General features: G+C 39.0%; 1 protein-coding gene across 6 annotated transcripts in view; it reads left to right on the top strand.

The window, feature by feature from the left end:
- Positions 1–219: 219 nt before the first annotated feature.
- The window catches only part of LOC121509389 (probable E3 ubiquitin-protein ligase HECTD4), a 48,774-nt gene continuing 31,736 nt past the window's right edge, over positions 220–17,257 (top strand). For 3 of the 6 annotated variants that reach the window (XM_041786710.1, XM_041786711.1, XM_041786707.1), the window contains exons 1-11: positions 220–937; positions 5,010–5,563; positions 10,162–10,251; positions 10,807–10,934; positions 12,154–12,262; positions 13,329–13,467; positions 13,936–14,106; positions 14,204–14,396; positions 14,494–14,655; positions 14,878–14,991; positions 17,110–17,250. In XM_041786710.1, the coding sequence (XP_041642644.1) occupies positions 791–937; positions 5,010–5,563; positions 10,162–10,251; positions 10,807–10,934; positions 12,154–12,262; positions 13,329–13,467; positions 13,936–14,106; positions 14,204–14,396; positions 14,494–14,655; positions 14,878–14,991; positions 17,110–17,250 (1,948 nt within the window). In that variant the 5' untranslated portion in view covers positions 220–790. The remainder of the gene's footprint in view (positions 938–5,009; positions 5,564–10,161; positions 10,252–10,806; positions 10,935–12,153; positions 12,263–13,328; positions 13,468–13,935; positions 14,107–14,203; positions 14,397–14,493; positions 14,656–14,877; positions 14,992–17,109; positions 17,251–17,257) is intronic. The other 3 variants (XM_041786713.1, XM_041786712.1, XM_041786709.1) reach the window with 1 other exon arrangement.

The raw sequence follows: 17,257 nt of genomic DNA, 5'->3' as shown, positions 1-17,257 counted from the left end.
TAAATGTCAAGGATGTCATATTTCAATGTACAAATTATGTCCAACAAAGATACAAGTGATTATTGTCCCACTTCTAACCTCATCCTAGCTATAAATTTTAGTCAGAAAATGGTGCCCTAAGTAGAGTTTAATTTCCCCCTTTTTAGAACAGCATTGGCAGGTTGTGTTTGGCACTTAAATGAACTCAAAAATTCTTGGCAGCTTATATCCTGGGCCGCGTTGCATGCTGGGAGCAGCTCGTTGGCCTTGGAAACATGGCGTCGCACTGACAGCTGAGAGACTGTCATCTTCTCCAACCACTGGTGCACCGGCTGGGCCGTTAGCGAAGCTGTCTGCGTTTACATTTCAGCTATAAAAGCAGCGTCCAACAAACGCAGCATTCGTCCCGAAAAGTCTGTGGTTTTCACGGTGCGGCGCAGTAACGGATTTAGTACGGGTGTCACGCCCACTCTGCTCGGTAACGTTATAACGATCCCGTACGGTAAGTTAGCTCCGCTTCCAGCTAACCAAGCCAGACAGCTAGCAGCTACTGTTAGCACGTCACACGACCACCCATGTTATGTGAAGAGGACCTGCCACTACTGTCTGTTCACTGCTTGGCTGTCTTCCGTTAGCCTACACCTGAATAGCACCGTCTGCCCGGTCTAACACCAACGACAGATGAAGCGGCGACCGTGACGGCAGTGATGTTATTGTAGCTCGCTAGCTGGCTAGCTAGGGCGTTTCTGTCATTCTGTCACTGAATTTTTAATGTCCGACCCCTTTGGCATCACTGTCGGAGGAGAGAGCGATGGGCTCCGGGGCTGTAGATTCGTCCCAGTGGCTTTCGGTGAAGGAGGAAACAATTTTCCTCCACGATGGACTCATTCGGGTCACAGATCTGGCCGAACTGCCCAGTGAAATTGGAGTGTCGGAGCAGGGGGACACCGAGCAAGAGGTGGGTGAAAGCCATCTCTCTCTCACACGCACAAACACATACAAAGGTTTATATATAGCAACACACACTGACAGGTCTCGTAAGAGTGTCTTTTTGTTTATTTTAATGTAAAACTGTGTTTTCATTGTCAGCCGCCACACAGCATCAGTGATAACGGTAACGCTAACGTTTGCAAGTTTCCAGCCCTACATGTAATTGACCTACTGTCAAGATAGCCATGTTTTCAGTCCACTTCCTGCTTGTCCTTTCAAAATACAAGTCATGTAAAACGGCTGTAGTCTTATCGGGAATTAAGCATTATATATAACTTGAAATGAGGCTGAAAGGCTGTCGCGTCTGTTCTTTTAAAAACATCGTTGGCATCTTTAATTGCTTTTTGCTGTAACTGTTTTCAAATTATTGGTAAGATGTGGTGTAACCCCTGTGAGTCACTGCTGTGTCCCTTGTTAAGATCCCTGTTCTTATTTGTGGTGCCAATGTAGTGAACTCTAAATTCTTAAAATGTACTTATCACTTGATATTCTTTTTAGTCATCTGTTCATTTTTGAGAATATGACATGGCTCCTTTGGTGTTTAAACATCAAGCCCACAGCTACACCACATGCTCTAAAGTGAGTCATACAGAATTAGGGACAAGCTGAACTCTATAGAAATTATTATATTGATGGATTGACTGTTGACTGGTTTCCCAAAAAACAAATGATTCTAGCTTTGAGTCTTCTTGTGTCTCAGCATAATGCTTAAAATTCATACTTTTATTATGAAGACCATGTCTTTGAACCGGAAATGTCAACGTTAACAGGTTGTGCAGGCTTTACAGTGATGTAGATGGAAAGTTCTACATAACAAAGCAGTGTTGCATCCTCTCTTTCTAGTGTAATAAAGCTAGAACAGGATGTATCCATCAATATGTGGAGTACATTTCCTGCAGCTCTCGTATCACATGATTATAGAAAGAAGTCTGATGACAGGGTTGATCTTCGATAACAATTATAAATATGTAATAAGGTTAGAACCACTATATACAGATTGTTGACTACAGTTTAGAATGCATATTATTGTGTGATTTGATTCTCATTTCAGATTATAATTACAATATAGTCATTTAGGATAGCTTTAAAGGTTTAACCAATTTTTCATATGAAATCACTCTGTTCATCCAGAATGCTGTGCACTAATTCTTGTAATTAACTTGATGGAGTTTACACATGCAATTACCCATTGCTGAACCAGGAAAGCATTTTTATGGCAGTTTTTTTGGGGGGGGGGAAATATACATACACTGGTTCACTAAAGTTGTTTTTCAACATAGAATTTTAACAAATGAATCCTTGTAAATGCCCTGCTTAGCTCTGGGTCTTCAATAAATTTTCCATCTGCTATTTTATAGTCCTGTTTAACTCTTTAAGACCCACGGTAGCGCCGGTGCTCCCAATCATTTCTATCTTTAACCGCAGGAGGAATTGCAATCAAATAAAATAGAGCAATAATTCTTTTTGCATATAAAACCAGAGGAGTACCACTAACCTATTACACCTTCAGTGAGTCCAAGATTACTGTTTCCTTCCAGAAATATCCTTCCTTCTTTTGCAGAAATGTAGTAATAAACACAGACATCAAAAACAATATACTATAATATAATCCGGACTGTTGCCTTTCACATCACTTCCTACTTTACGTGTACGTGATGATATATGATGACGTTTTTAACTGCATGAAACCTATCGCGTTGTTTTCTTGCAGGTCACGAGTCATAGTTGCTTTCGTTTCAATATGGTCTTCTGCAAACACATGTATGCTCAAAACTATCTGGCACACTTAGAGACTTGATTGCACTACTGTGAATAGTTTACTTTTTATAAACATGCAGCCTTTTTTCAAATTGAGCACAATTTCATTTTATCTTTGTTTTTGCTTTCTGTGGTAGGTCATAAAGGGTTAAGACCTTAATCACAGAAATCAAGCATGGGCTGCATGATTAGAGAATGCCACACTCGGGCAGTAGGCAGAGATTGGTAAAAGGCTTTTGTGCTCATAAACAGACACCACCTGCTTGATTTGATTTTCACAATGTGCTGCATGGTTGTATTACTGCTGCACAACCTCTGTAGTCCTAACCTGATAACCAAGAGTTCAGCTTCTGCTATAAATGATCAATATGTTATTAAAGAACAGTTCACATTCAGTACAAGTGGTAATACCATGATAAACAATTCATTACATTATTTACACTAGTGGGTCATGTTGGACGCTTAACAGCTGCACATGGCTCCTTTGCTATTCAGCCATCAGCAAAATGGCATTAATTATGGCTAGTACTAGAACATATGTTCAATAAGCTGCTATGACAGATGACAGTCCTCTGTTTAATTTATGAATAAGAACCAGCATGTTTGAATGTAATCCCTCAGTCTTTGTTTTTATCTTTTCATTAAGCACAACAGCAGACATGCCCTGGCATGGCCTCTGAACTTCTGCTTTATGTTTGTACTGCTCTGTAAAAGAGGTAACGGCATGGCCTCACTGGTCAAGGCACAATAATGCACAGGCTGTTGCTCAGTTTACCTGTGGTGTTTAGAAATTTATTATCAGTGTTGCTCTCACCCACCTTGATGTTTGTTGTTTTGGACAAAAGCCTATGCTAATGAAATTGCAGTTGTTAACGTCGCCCATTAATCATTGTATTATTCCAAATCATGATGACCTGTAACACATGACAAAGATTGGAACATTTAATGTTTTTTTCTCATAAACTATTAACCTTGCAAAGCAGATGAATTTGCCAAATAAATCCATGTAGTGGATACATGAAACAGTCCATCTGGTGTGTCAGGTTGATGAATTATGGGCCTGAACATTATTTACAAAGTAAGTTTATTCAATCCCCTGTATTTATCAGAATTTATTATATGTCTAATAGTGTGGCTCAGTAGGTGGTTGTGTAAATCAGAACTTTATGGAAACATGGTGGTGCATATACAAATATGGAAACTCTTGGGAAAAACGCTTTGACTTTGCATTCATGATTTTTTGTGTCTGTACTTTATGTCAGACAAAGAGCAGCCAAGTTTGTTGGTGTCCAGCTTTTGCATATCTTCAGTGTTATTTCATACCTAAACATAGATCTGTCTGCTGAACAGTGATTATATCCTGATTCTCTACTTTTCTGGTCTCCTCTGAGTCCAGCTTTAGGACTGTCTGTGTCATTCAGTACTGTTTTCGTAGGTGTTGTGATGCGGACTATTTTTATCCTCTTGCAGCAGTGTTTTGCGGAGAAGCAAGGTGCAGAAGGCTCAGCATCCAGTCAAGGAGTTTTACTGTAACATTAGTAGCATTTCTGAAATTGAATCAATACAAATTGTGCCTGCTAAATGGTATAATGGATTTTTTTTCTGGCCCATGATTCGTGGGCCACAGAATGTAATCAATATCTGAAATGCTGCCTAAGTGCACATGAAGCACATTGTTTCACTTGTGATAGGCTATCCCAAATGTGCCTCCCATCTCTGACCACTGCTTTATGGTATGAAGAAATGAACAAGGGTTTATTCCAAGGAAGTGATTCATAATCATGTCCTGGATTAAACAGATATGTTTAATAAACTTACAATAAGCTTAGACTTAAACTGAAATGCTGACTACATATATGCCTGTCTTGTAGTATACCTTGTAAACAAACTGTTTTTTGACTCCGCTGAATGTGGATCAGTTCAACACTGGTTTCTTTCATCTTGCTGTGTGAGTAGTAGGATTATTATGAAGTCAAATTTTATACTAAGGTATAGTAAACACAGAGATGCTTTTCACAGCCTCAGTTCAAATCAACAACAGTAAAATTTTAATTCCCCTCTACTGTATCCTCCCTCTATAATTAGATATTATTTCTGAGTGAATTAGTCTCTGATGTAGAAAATTTGATTTGTGTGTAGCCAGACCAGGCAAGAAAATAAAGGGTGTTGTCTTACTGCCACTTCTAAATGTTTCCAAAAAACTGGAGCTGGATGTCACAGTTGTAGATGGTGTTAGTGTTACTTAAATTTTACCCAAATTTTCTCCCATTCTTCTCCTCCAGATTCTGACGTTTGAGACGAAGAACCCGGTGGAGCTTGCTGAGCGTCTTCGTGCCGTCTGTGGGAATCAAAGCAATGCATATGCACGCCTGCTGGAGTACCGTCTGAATGCTCTGCGTGGCCTATGGGGGGCGCAGCGGCAGCTAGCCCTGGAGGAGCAGCAGGAGCGAGAGGGGACTGGTGGGGCTGATGAGGAGACCTTGGCCTTGCTCAAAAGACAAGGTCTGCTCCAGCAACCGGAGCAGGCGCCGTTTACCTCACGCGTCGGCCTGCTGCTGGTTTTCCCCCTCTTGCAGTCCCAGACTCGCAGTGACCCAGCGCTCTGCGGAGTCACGGCAGAGGTACTGCTCGCCTGCCTCCGGGACTGCCAACCACTCAGCCTTAGCAAAGAGCCTGCTGACTGTCTGAATGGTCTGGAGGGGCTGCTCTGCTCCTGGTTGGAGGATGGTGCTCAGCAGTCAGAACAACAGCAGGGGAAGGCTCAGATGCAGATCCTCCACACACACAGACAGAGAGAAAACGCTGCTGCTGCTCTGGTGGCACTCGCCTGTGCTAGGTGAGGCAATATAGTCCTTCCCCGATGTCCTACTTTTTAGGATCTTGTAGCTGCTGTTTCAAACCAAAACTGTTCAGTGAAAGGCTTTCCTAGAAGTACAGATGGTCTGTTATAGAGTACAAAGCAACTTGTTAAAAATGGCACAGTAAGAAAGTATCTAGGTAAAACACTGAGTTACTGTCGTTAGTTACTCTACTCACAAGCAGGTCAGTTATTTCTGGAAGCCACAACTAAATTAAGCACATTACTGACCAGTAATTAGTTTCCCTGTTATCTGGTTCACATGCTTCACTGGATCCCACCAGAATCAATGCCCAAACTGTTGAACACACACTGCAGCAGCCATGTTTCCATGTTTACTGTATTAGATAAAGAAGTGAACAAACATTTGGTGATTGATATTTGTACTGTTAATTTTAATAAGTGGGCATTAACAGACTTCCTACTCCCTGTTAGCTTGGTGTAAATGCAGTGCTTTAAATTTCTGACCATAAACATCACAACTGTTGATCACTATAGTCTGAAATGTTCTATCAGCATCATCTACTAGAACTGTTTGAAAGTGAAACTTGTCCTGGAAAAATTGATTATTCAGCATCAGTCATTATTTTACAGTTATTGAAAGGCCTGGTGCAGCAGTAGAGGGACCAATGTTCAGATAGTTGCATTGATAAAAGGAACAGATGTCATTTATTCTGTTTATAATGGTAACATGCCTATATCGTTGCTCACATGCAAAAAAAAAAAAATCCTAAAACAACGAAAAACAAATCAACCAAGATTATATTTTATTTGTCTTTTAACTTCGTTTTTATTTCAGTGTCAACTGGTACAGTTATATTCACATATTTTTCAACTTTTTCATTTTCTAAGATTCCTACAGCTGTATCTGTATGGTTTGTAATTAACAAAATGTCATCAAGTTAAATGTACAAAAGCAAAGTATAATTTAACCTACAAATACCATGCTTTAAATTAAGCTATATTATATATATAGAGACAGCCAGGTGAACATAAATCTAGAAACACATTCATTTAACTAAAACAAAACAAAAAAATCAGGGGTGGTGTGATTGACAAGGAAGTTGTTTGTGCATATGTACTGTATATATGTTTATGTTAAAACCTAAAAACGTGTGTCAAATTGGGAAGGAGTGCAGTAGACGTACAGTGCTTAACAAATTTATTAGCCCACGTCATATTTGTCTCAGAGGCCATCAGCATCATGAAGTGCTTTAATACGGACTCTTTCATTTTCACTGAACCCTCCACGTTTTACCATTTTGAACAGAAATGAGGAGTTTCAAACTGAATTCACCCAAATTTGAGCCGGCTCACTGGGCTTCTCTGAGAAGTCAGAAATTAATCAAGCACGACATTCAACCACTAAAACTAATTTTTTTTCTGTTCAGGAATGCAAGTAAATAACTATAATTTGACATGTTAATCAAGAAATAATAATGTGATTTACTTTTTTCATTTTTTTTGTAAATCAGTAAATTTGAAAATTCATGGATAACAAAAATAATTATATTTTAGCATTTAAAAGTATCATTTCGGTTAAAGAGCTTCTACATATTGGTGTATTAACCATTGCAGAAACATTAAAAATGATTTTGGTTATTACCAATGCTGTTAATTTATGGCAGCTGTGGCATAAACCTTACTTTGGGTGGTGGTCTAATAAATTTGTTAAGCACTGTATATATTTAGTTAAAAGTGCGTAGGTGGACTAGAACGATTTCATTGCATTAGTATGGCATCAGCAGGTTTCCACCTTGTAAAAAATATTTCTTTTTTTTTTAAATTGTTTATTTTTCAGCTCTGAAAGGTAGACATCATGACACATCATATACATGGAAAAGTAACTGAGTTTCCTCTGCAATTCAGTCTTTTTTTTTTCTTATTTAAGTATAAAGAAATAAGTGTAACATGGGAGAGGTAAGGTGTGGACACAACATCAACCAAAAGTACACCGTAAATAGTTTTGAGAGGCGGGAAAGTAAAACAAAACCACAACAACATTGTAGCTTGCTAATATTACATAGCACCACAAATTCCTTAGATGGTCACCTCAACAAAATCTGTCTGAATGGGTTTGACATATTTAACCCAGTTGGTCCATAGTTTAACCAAAATATCTTTTTGCAGGCATCGAAAAAGTAATTCTTTCCATAGCATAAATATCATTTACAATATTTATCCACTTCTGTATTGTGGGGGTTCAGGAAGCAACCACTGTCTAGTAATAGCTTTTTTTACAGGCAGAGGTCAATATGCCGAAAAAGTATTTATCACTACTCCTTATCTGAAAATCTACATTTCCTAAAAATAAAGTGGCAAACTGTAGAGGTATGTCTGCTCAAAATTGGATTTTAATGCTTTATGAAACTTTAACCAAAACAGTTTTAACCCTGGGCATTCCCAGAAAATGTGGAGTAAAGAATATTTCTTTTTGGAGTCCTAGGACATATGTGATTTTCTCCATGTGGTTAATTTCTCTTAACTCCTCAACCCACGTAGTATATGTTGGGGGTTGGTTTTAATCATTTAATTGTAATACACTTCATAGCTGCTGTCATTATTTGTAAAAGATTTTTTCTAGCTCTTCCATCAATGCCCCCAGGCATCAGGCCCAGAATTGCCTCTCTAGGAGCTTTATTAAGATTTTGATCTTAGTTTTTTACATGTCCAAAAAATGTGTGTATGGTTGTCTATTAGTGTTACCGTAGTTTCTTCAGCATTTACTTGAGTTTGCTGGGCCCATTTTAACTACAGTTTCTGGTGTCTGAAAGAATCTCATTATTACCTTCCATTTAAACTCCCTCCATGTATTTGAGTTGGTTACAAGATGTGCTTCAGTACATATTTCCTCCCACTTCTCTTCAGTTATATCTACTTTTGTTTCAGTTTCCTACTTCCCTTTTGATATTCAAGGCCATGCTTGTAAATGCATGGGAAATTGTCAAATAACTCTCGTACTCCTGCTACCTGTTTACATTTTTATCAGAAAAGTCTCAGTCAGAGTGGGCTCCAAAACTGCACTCCATTCTTTGTGTTTATAGTTCAAAGGTCCTTAATTGAAGAAAACTGAAAAAAAAGCTTTACTAGGAAGCTGAAATTCTTAAATCTATTCAAATGATTTTAAACTCCCATCCTCATGGAGCTTATGTAGCTTAGACAGTCCATGTTTTTATCATTTTCTGAACCTTGAGTCCATACAGGAGTCCTTCAGTAAGCTTATATCAGCTAATGCTGAAATTGTTTCAGGTAATCCTGAAGATACTTTTATTGTCCTATTTACAATGCAACTCTGGTCCAATCACCTAAAGGGTTTTCCTTCAATGGAGTATCAATTAAAGGCAAGGTTTTTAGGGGCCTGTTGCATAGACTTTTTTTCTATACAGAGCCAATGAGTATCTGAGAGTTCATGTATCCATATTGCTAAGGGTCTTAGCTGTGCAGCCCAAAAGTAGTGTCTTAGATTTGGAAGTTTGAGGCCTGACTCTTGGTCGCCTCCTTTGCCATACAAATGCTTAAATAAGTCCAATTTATCAAGTGTTAAGAATATCAACAGGTAACATCTGAAATGTATAGAGAAGCTTAGGAAGTGTATTTTTTTATCAGCTTTTATTTCCTTTTTTATTAACCTACCTGTAGTAGAGCAAAATGTCCATGTTTTTTCTGTTTTGCATTTTTGTCTGACCTCTGGCTTCTGCTGGTGACAACTGATCTTGACTTGTCAAAACCAGAACTCACTAGTCTTTGTTTAGCCTCTGTTGAGGCTGATAGCTCATTGTCGTGGGGAACCATCCAGCCCTGGTGCCTTTTCATCGACAGTGGGAGCTAATTAGAGAGCTTTTACTCCCCCTCAACTCTCAATGAGCTTGGTTTGCAAAATCACTTTGTTAGAGCAGTAAGCCGACATAAAGACTGCATAGCCTTGCACTGATATCAGTTGTTTATATAATGTACAGTACATCAGAAGTTGGAGACGGAGACCCCAACACTTGAGCCATTTGTGCTCTCTGTCACCGAAGAACATGCAAATACTAAATCAAGCATGCATTATTATACAGCAGGAAATTGTATGCAAGGAGGTCAGCTGTGACAAAAGGAAGTCTCCATATACCGCAATACTAACAATCAGTTCTATTCAAAATCATCATATTGTTAACTGTTCTTCTTTCATGTCCCGTTTAAGTTGTTTCAAAGCTGCTGTTACCATCCTCATTCCTTTTGCATCAGAAAATGCTAGAAAAGCACTTCAGTAGACCCCTTGCCCTGAATATTCAATCACTTGGATGTTTTCAGTTGATAGTTCAGTCAGCAGTAAACGAACACTGCAAAAACTTAAGTAGGTTGCTCATTACACCATGCAGAGAGATGCAGTGTTAAATAATCTCTCTGCTGCATTCTAATGGAAATTATTCTCTTATTCAGATTCAACATTTTGATTCCCAGCCGATTACACCAGGTTTCCTCCATAATTTAAGCCAAGTATTATTCCACTTACAGCTCCAGAGCTGCTTAACAATGAGCTTTAACTTGTGTTTCATGCTGAGGCCTTGTGATTAATCTGCTCAACTATTTTCCAGGGGATCTTTGAAGACCTTCATCCACACAGTTCACCTGCTGCAGAAACAGACCGATCTGGGTCAGCTCCCTGTGTCAGATGTCCTTTACAGGTGAGGAGAGTACTTTTGATTAGTATCTACATGTTAGCTATGAGTAACTTTCCTGGTGTTTACCAGGGGTGGAAAGTAACTAATTACATTTACTCAAATTACTCTAATTGGGTAGTTTTTTATGTATTTTTTTGGGTACATTTTAAAATCAATGTTTTTTACTTCTACTTATATTTGTTGTATGCAGAGTAACTTGACTTGTACTTGAGTACAATACTCTTGTTTTTTGTAGAATTAACACTGGCAAGTTTGCTGTGTATTTTACTTGATCACAGAGGTGTGACTTTACCTGAACAACCTTGTTGGAAATCTTTTCTCTTGTTGTTCTTGCCAATACCGACAACTGACTGTGTACCTCCTCAGTAGCTACTCGGTACTTAAAGTAAACTTTAAACTACATCCTTTTTACTTTTACTTGAGTAGATTTATAGACCAGTACTTTTACTTTTACTTCAGTAAATTTTAACCAGAGTGACTGGACTTTTACTTGAGTACAAAAGACATTTACTTTTTCTGCCTCTGGTATTTACTGACTTTGTATCTCTCCTGCTTTAGACTTTTGCTCTTGGAAGGAGGCCCCGGCTCTCCATCCTGCCTCTTGGGAGGCAAACACAGTGTGTCCTGGGGTTTTGAGGACATGCTGCCTACCCCCGATAATTCTGCTGGAGGAGCAGAGAATAAAGGTAGAGAAACTCTTTGTATCATAAACCTTCTTATTTGTAAACCAACAAAGATGAATAATAGCTCACAGCAGATGCTGTGCTCCTCTGTGGTTGTGATGCATTATGTCATGTAAACAATTAGTTTTCTGGTTTGCAGGTTATTGAGAGGACAGCAATGTCATATTCCCCATCATAGTACTGCCCTGCTTTCTGATTTATTTATCCACCTTAGATTATTTATAATGCCTTTTGTGTGAACTGAATTAAGTGTGTGAAAACCCTTTGAAAAGTGAAGAGAGAAGAGTGTGTTGCCTGGTACAAGGCTCCTCTGGCCTACTTTTACTGTATATGGATGTACATTGAAGAGATTAAGGGTTATGTTTAAACTAAAGAGGAGACTTTGACTGTGAGAGATTCAGGGATAAAGCAGTGGAAGGGAGAGTGATGTTCATCCTCCAGCAATATATAATCTGACCTTGCAGTGATGGATCATGGCATTATATCTGTGGAGCAGGTTTGCATATTTACATTTTATGCTGAGCCGAGACGAGATCAGCTCTGATTCTTGGAGGCATCAAAATCCAGGCAATGAAATATTAAACAAAGCAAACAGATGCCTTGACCTTATTTACCATCCAAACTCTCTTCTATGACTCTCTATGTCTCTTTTGCAGATATATTTCTCTTCTGGGGTTGTCACATTACTAAAATTTTAAATCTTGATATGATTCCAGCAAAAAACAAATTCTATAAATAACAGTTTCAATACCACAGTAGCAAAATTAAAGCCCTACACGCCCAATATTCAGTCATTTCTTGTTTTAATCACCAAAAAATACAGACAGAATCCTGCACACTGAAAACAACAGTGTTTCTGTACCAAAATGTTGCCAACATATTTGTGCAATATAGTCAGTGTCATCTTCTTTGCTCTCTTTTTTCCAGTTAAAGACAGTCATAGCTTTTGTATCTTTATAAGATAACAGAAAGACTTGAGAAATTTGACTGAACCACTGCTGCTCCCTCTCCTTTCTCATGGCAGCTTTTGATTAAAAATATGACTTAAGATGTGTTGGGTTCTTTTTTTCTAAGCTTTTTTCCTTTTTGATACCCTCTATCATCAAAATAACGAAAGAAAGGATCAAAGGATTTCACATTTTGACAACCTCCTTCTCATCTTAATCTTCATCTACCTGCCATTAAGCCTAAATGTAACCTTTTTTGTCCCTTTGTCTTGCAGACACTGACCTGGGGCGCTGTCTCGCCACAGATGGGCTCTATCTGTACACCACCAACTCTTCTGGGAGAGGACTCAGCAAGCTGGGCTCTGGTTTACATGGGACACTGAGGTAATGTGACACCCCCTTCCCTCCTGCCTCGACTTTACCCACAGAATTCAGAGAATAGCAAGCAAGAGAGATAGAAAATGAGAGGGGGGACACTAAAAATATCCCTTATCAAGTGCCCATCCCAGGGCAGTATTGGCACTTGTCATTTCCTGGACAGTTTTCAACTGATATCTGCAGAACACAGTCGCATCCTCTCTAACTGTCTTTGAGTGATTCAGTTGACTGTTGAAACTGACCAAAGAGTGTCTGCTCAGTGTCTTTATTCAATGGTAGTGTAGAAAATTCAGATTTTTGAAGACGAGGGAAGCTTCCTTGCTCTGTTTGATTTAGGGTAGAAAGGACCCCAAGTTTTAGATACCTGCATGCTAGAAGTATCTCTGTTTTTCTTTATTCCATCTGATAAATAATGAGAAATCTGTAAAACAAACATGTCTATTTGAAAGAGATTCATTAATTGCAACATTCTGAAAAGAACCAACAGAAATGAGTTGTCTTTTCTTTTTTAAGGATTTGTTTTTTGGCCTTTACGCCTCTTTTGAGGTAGGACAATGGATAGAATCAGAAGCCGTGAGGGGAGAAAGAAAGGAGACTAACATGCTGGAAAGGAGCCACAGGCCAGATTTGAACTCAGGTCTCTTGCTTTGAGGATAACAGACAATTTACATGGGGCATGTGGCCATAACTGCTAGGCTTCTGGCATCCCAGATATAAGCATTCTTCCAAATCACTGAAACAATTTGTTGATTTAATGGCTTTGAAATAGCATGCAAACCATTTTTTTTTTTTTTTGGAGACATGCACTCAGTGACTTTTTTTATTATTATTTTTTTTTTGCCCCAACCGTGCCAAAAAAAGCCTTGTCTACTTAAAAGAATTAAAATTTGTATTTAAGCCCTTAACTTTAGAAGCCACTGGGTTGTGAGGCTTTGTTGCTTCTTAATTCATAATACATCAAATATATACACAAATACATGTTAGCTCTGCCCAGTTTAGAGGAGAAGAATGAATTTGAAAGCTTAAAAATACAGCGTAAAGAAATAGCCGTCATGTGTTTGACTGTGTGCAGGGGTTTTGTGTACTGTCGAAATGAAGAGTTGGAGCCAGGCTGGGTGGTGTACAGCAGTGGTCGCCTCCTCCACCGTCCCTCGTCCTTTGATGCCAAGCCTCATCAGCTGTGCCAGGTCATTGACCCCTTCACCCTCCAGGTACTGAAAACTTAAAGTTGCTTAAAAATCATGTTAACATTCAGTAAATTTAACATTGTAGACTCAGTAAAAGTCTGATAAAAATGCTGTTTTGTCCTTTTTCCAACACCCAAAGGGATTCCCATGGTGAAACACTTAACTCTGATATCAGAGAACCAGGGGTTGTGTTGAATAACCCAAAGTTATGTTATTCCATTATACAGCATTACAGGGATTTGCTCATATAAATGAGGCATGTATGCTCACAATGAGGCAGTATAGCTCCCTGATTAGGATGGAGTAAACAAAAATGTAAATACAAGCAATAAGGCCATGTTTATAAATACACATTTGAATTTTTTCCAAGATGGAGTCTAAATGAAATCTGTATCAGTCTTATTCTAGACATTGGAATCCAGCCAGCTGTCAAATACTGTTGATATGACAAGTTAAGCAATTGCCAATGCTAATAAAATCTGTGATTTTCAGGTGTGCCAGATTGTGCCCATGCCAGCCCATCACTTCCCTGTGGGCAGCAGCATGACCACGCTGCACCTCTGCTCAGACGGAACCTACCTGTACTGGGTCTGGTCCCCTGCAAGTCTCAATGAAAAGACGCAGAAAGGCCACTCTGTCTTCATGGATGTCTTTCACCTGTCTGTGAGTGCTAGATACCTCACTGTTTTCAGTCGCTGCAGATGGATTTGTTATGTGTATGCCTGAGTTTCATCTTTGATGTACTCTCTTTCTCCTGCAGACACAAACGGGGTTGTGCGTTGCAGACATCTTGCAGGAGAGGGTTATTCTTACTCGCAAAGAAGGCGAGTCTTCAAAGTGCTTGAATGAGCTTCTTTTGAGTCGAATGTCACGCTTCCGGGCCTCCCATTCTGCCACATTGGCTGCTCTAACAGGCTCTGCAATCACAAACACTGTCAAAGAGGAACAGTCTGGTAATTTATAACTCAGACACTCCAAACATCTAAGATGCTGTGATGTGCAGCATATAAATCTTCTAAATATCCTGATGACACTTTACTCTTCCTGTAGCAGTGAACACAAGCTGTGGACTCCCTCTGAAGACCCTGAGAAGGACCCCTATGTATGTATGTGGAACCTACTTGGTGATGCTGGTCTCACCTCCTGGTGTATCTGGAAGCTCGGCCACACGCTCCCTGTTTGGAGGAACCAGCAGCCTGTCCTCTCTTAAAAGTATGTGCACACAAAAACCTTTGTGAATCCAGCTTGTTTCTTTCCTAACTCCTTAAATCGTGAGAAAAAAATGATGAAAGTGTTAAACTATCATAGTTTAACAAACACACTGGTAAAATTTAGACATTTACAAGCTCTAATAAAGTAAATGCAGTACTTAGTTCCTTTAAGTGTTGTCATTAATGAATTAATTCACTAAAACAGATTTTTCTCTTTGGCCAGTATTAGCCTCCAGTCTGGTTTTTAACCTGGCTGATGGTCAGTTCAGCAGCCGTGCAGACCTCATCGATGCTCCGGGCAGCTCTCTAGGCAGAGGAGCCCAGGTGGCTGGGCTAGGTAAGTTCAATGTCAGATATATTAAACCCTTATCCACCCATATATAGGTATGCACGATATTGGATTTTTGCTGATATCCGATATGCTGGTATTTTAAATCTCATTTTGGCCGATACCGATATTTAATTACATTTTTTCCACTGTAAAAACACTAATTCCATCCTGGACTACATTTTTTTTAAATAGTGGTAGTCTGTTTTTGTAGAAACTTGATATTTGAAATTGAAATTTGATTTTATCAGGAAAAAAGGATATATTGGGTTTTTTTCAAATACAGCCCTACACTAATGAAAAACTTACAGTAATGTCTTTGGGTTACATGTGCATTACATGCTTACATGTATTTTTAACAGTGCAGCCAAAGTCATCTGCATCTTCGAGGGCAATAAAAAACAGCAAAATTACCTGCTGACACTGAGCTCCACAGTGCAAAAAAGAAATAGCTTATAAATTTAGACTGATTCTCCTGATTACTCAGCCAGTTTTCAGGATGGCTCCCTGGCATACTCCTGACAAAGTGCTTTAAACAACAACAACAACAACAAAAAGAAAGATTCTTAAATGCAAAAAATCTGGCTTTAGTTCAGAACTTAATTATGATTTGAAATTTTTGAGACTTAAGATGAACAACAGAAATAAAACTTCAACTGAAGTAGTTCTCCTGATTCTGCTTTGAACAACACAAACTAACTAAGCAACCAAGTTTAATGAGCATTTCACTGTTAACAGCTCTGTAACAGCACATTGACACCCACATCTCCAATGATGGAGACATCTTTGTGAACTTTCGAGTGTGCACAGGAGACGGTACACAGAAGTCCGTCATTGCTTCTGCATTGTTTCGCGCATGTCACGTAGGAAGACATGCATGTTCTTTTTCTCTATTTTCCATATCCGAAGCATGTTATCAAAAGCGGGTGCAACTGCTGCTGCTGAGTGAGCACTCATGAGTGCAGGACAGGCTTTTTAAGAGTGAAATTCTCATCTACCCACTGAGGCAGTGAGGCTCAACATGCTAACAGGATGGACACTTTAAGTCCATATATCTGTGGTGAAGCTAATATGTTTAGCTTTAACGAAGAGCTTTTCTACATAACTGGAAACAAAGTTTTGCAGTTCAGGTAAATGTATAATTAGCCCACAGAAGCCCGTTTATTCTACCACGCTGAAAGGCTGATTATTAATAGCTGTAAATTCAGTGATTTTCCTGTTCAGCTCCTTACCTTTGGATGGTCGCTGCTTTATTTTTGTAGCTTTGTCGAATGACTGAAGTAGAGGCTGCTGACGAGTTTTCCCTGGCACGTGTTTTGTCATTCTTTATCTTAAGAAACTCCTTGTAGTCATCAGGTTGGCAGTTTTTTAGATGCAAAATTAAACTAGTGGTGTTAAAGGCATGTTGCCACACTCCTCCACGCATCACATGTACTTTACAAGCGATGCAAACAGCTACTTTATTGTCTTGTTCCCACACCTCAAACTTCTCCCACACAGCCGACATGTTGTTTGTTTTTGTTGGCGCACGTCCGGCGTCATCGCGTGCACTTCATTATGACGTCACATTATTGGCCGTACAAATCTGTGTAAATTAAACTACCAGCCGATACCGATAATTAACTTTTTAAGCTATTATTGGCCAATACTGATATACTGCCGATAATATTGTGCATCCCTACCCATTCGGGATAAAAATCTTTCTAATTATGTTTTGAATTCAGCAGCTGTAAATACACAACCTGATGCTCTAGTCCAGGGGCTTTCAAAGTTTGCAGCCCGCAACCCCCAGAATGAAGGTGCAAGAGACCAGGGACCCACCTGTTTCTGAGGATGGTTGAAACATAGTTGAAAAACCATGCAAATTCAAGAATAGTCATGGGCAGACTTATATTTTAAGGACTTTTTAAAACATTACTTTAATTAGAGCATAAATCTTTTTTTAATTTTAAATTTAAATATTTTATGCATGTTTTTTTTTTATTAAAATGGATAAAATATTCAAAAGATTGTTTATTCCAAAAGGAGGGCATCTAGTGACCCCCCTCTCCTTGTCTCGTGACCCCCAGGTTGAGTACCACTGCTTTAGTCAATTAAACTTATATGCATTTTTTTTAACTTTTGCAGGAGCTTGTTATGATGCACTGAACAACTTGATCTGGACTTGCTCCAGTGATTACATAGACCAGTGGTGCAACCCTGGGAATCAAGCCTTTCATCATGTGTGCCATAGGCTCGGAGTCAGCCATGTCATAAAAGAACCCAAAGGTACTTT

The sequence above is a fragment of the Cheilinus undulatus genome, linkage group 5 (assembly GCF_018320785.1).
Source record: "Cheilinus undulatus linkage group 5, ASM1832078v1, whole genome shotgun sequence".
Classification (NCBI taxonomy): domain Eukaryota; kingdom Metazoa; phylum Chordata; class Actinopteri; order Labriformes; family Labridae; genus Cheilinus; species Cheilinus undulatus.
The sequence above is the reverse complement of the archived record's forward strand: the minus strand, read 5'-3'. Positions and strand labels throughout refer to the sequence as shown.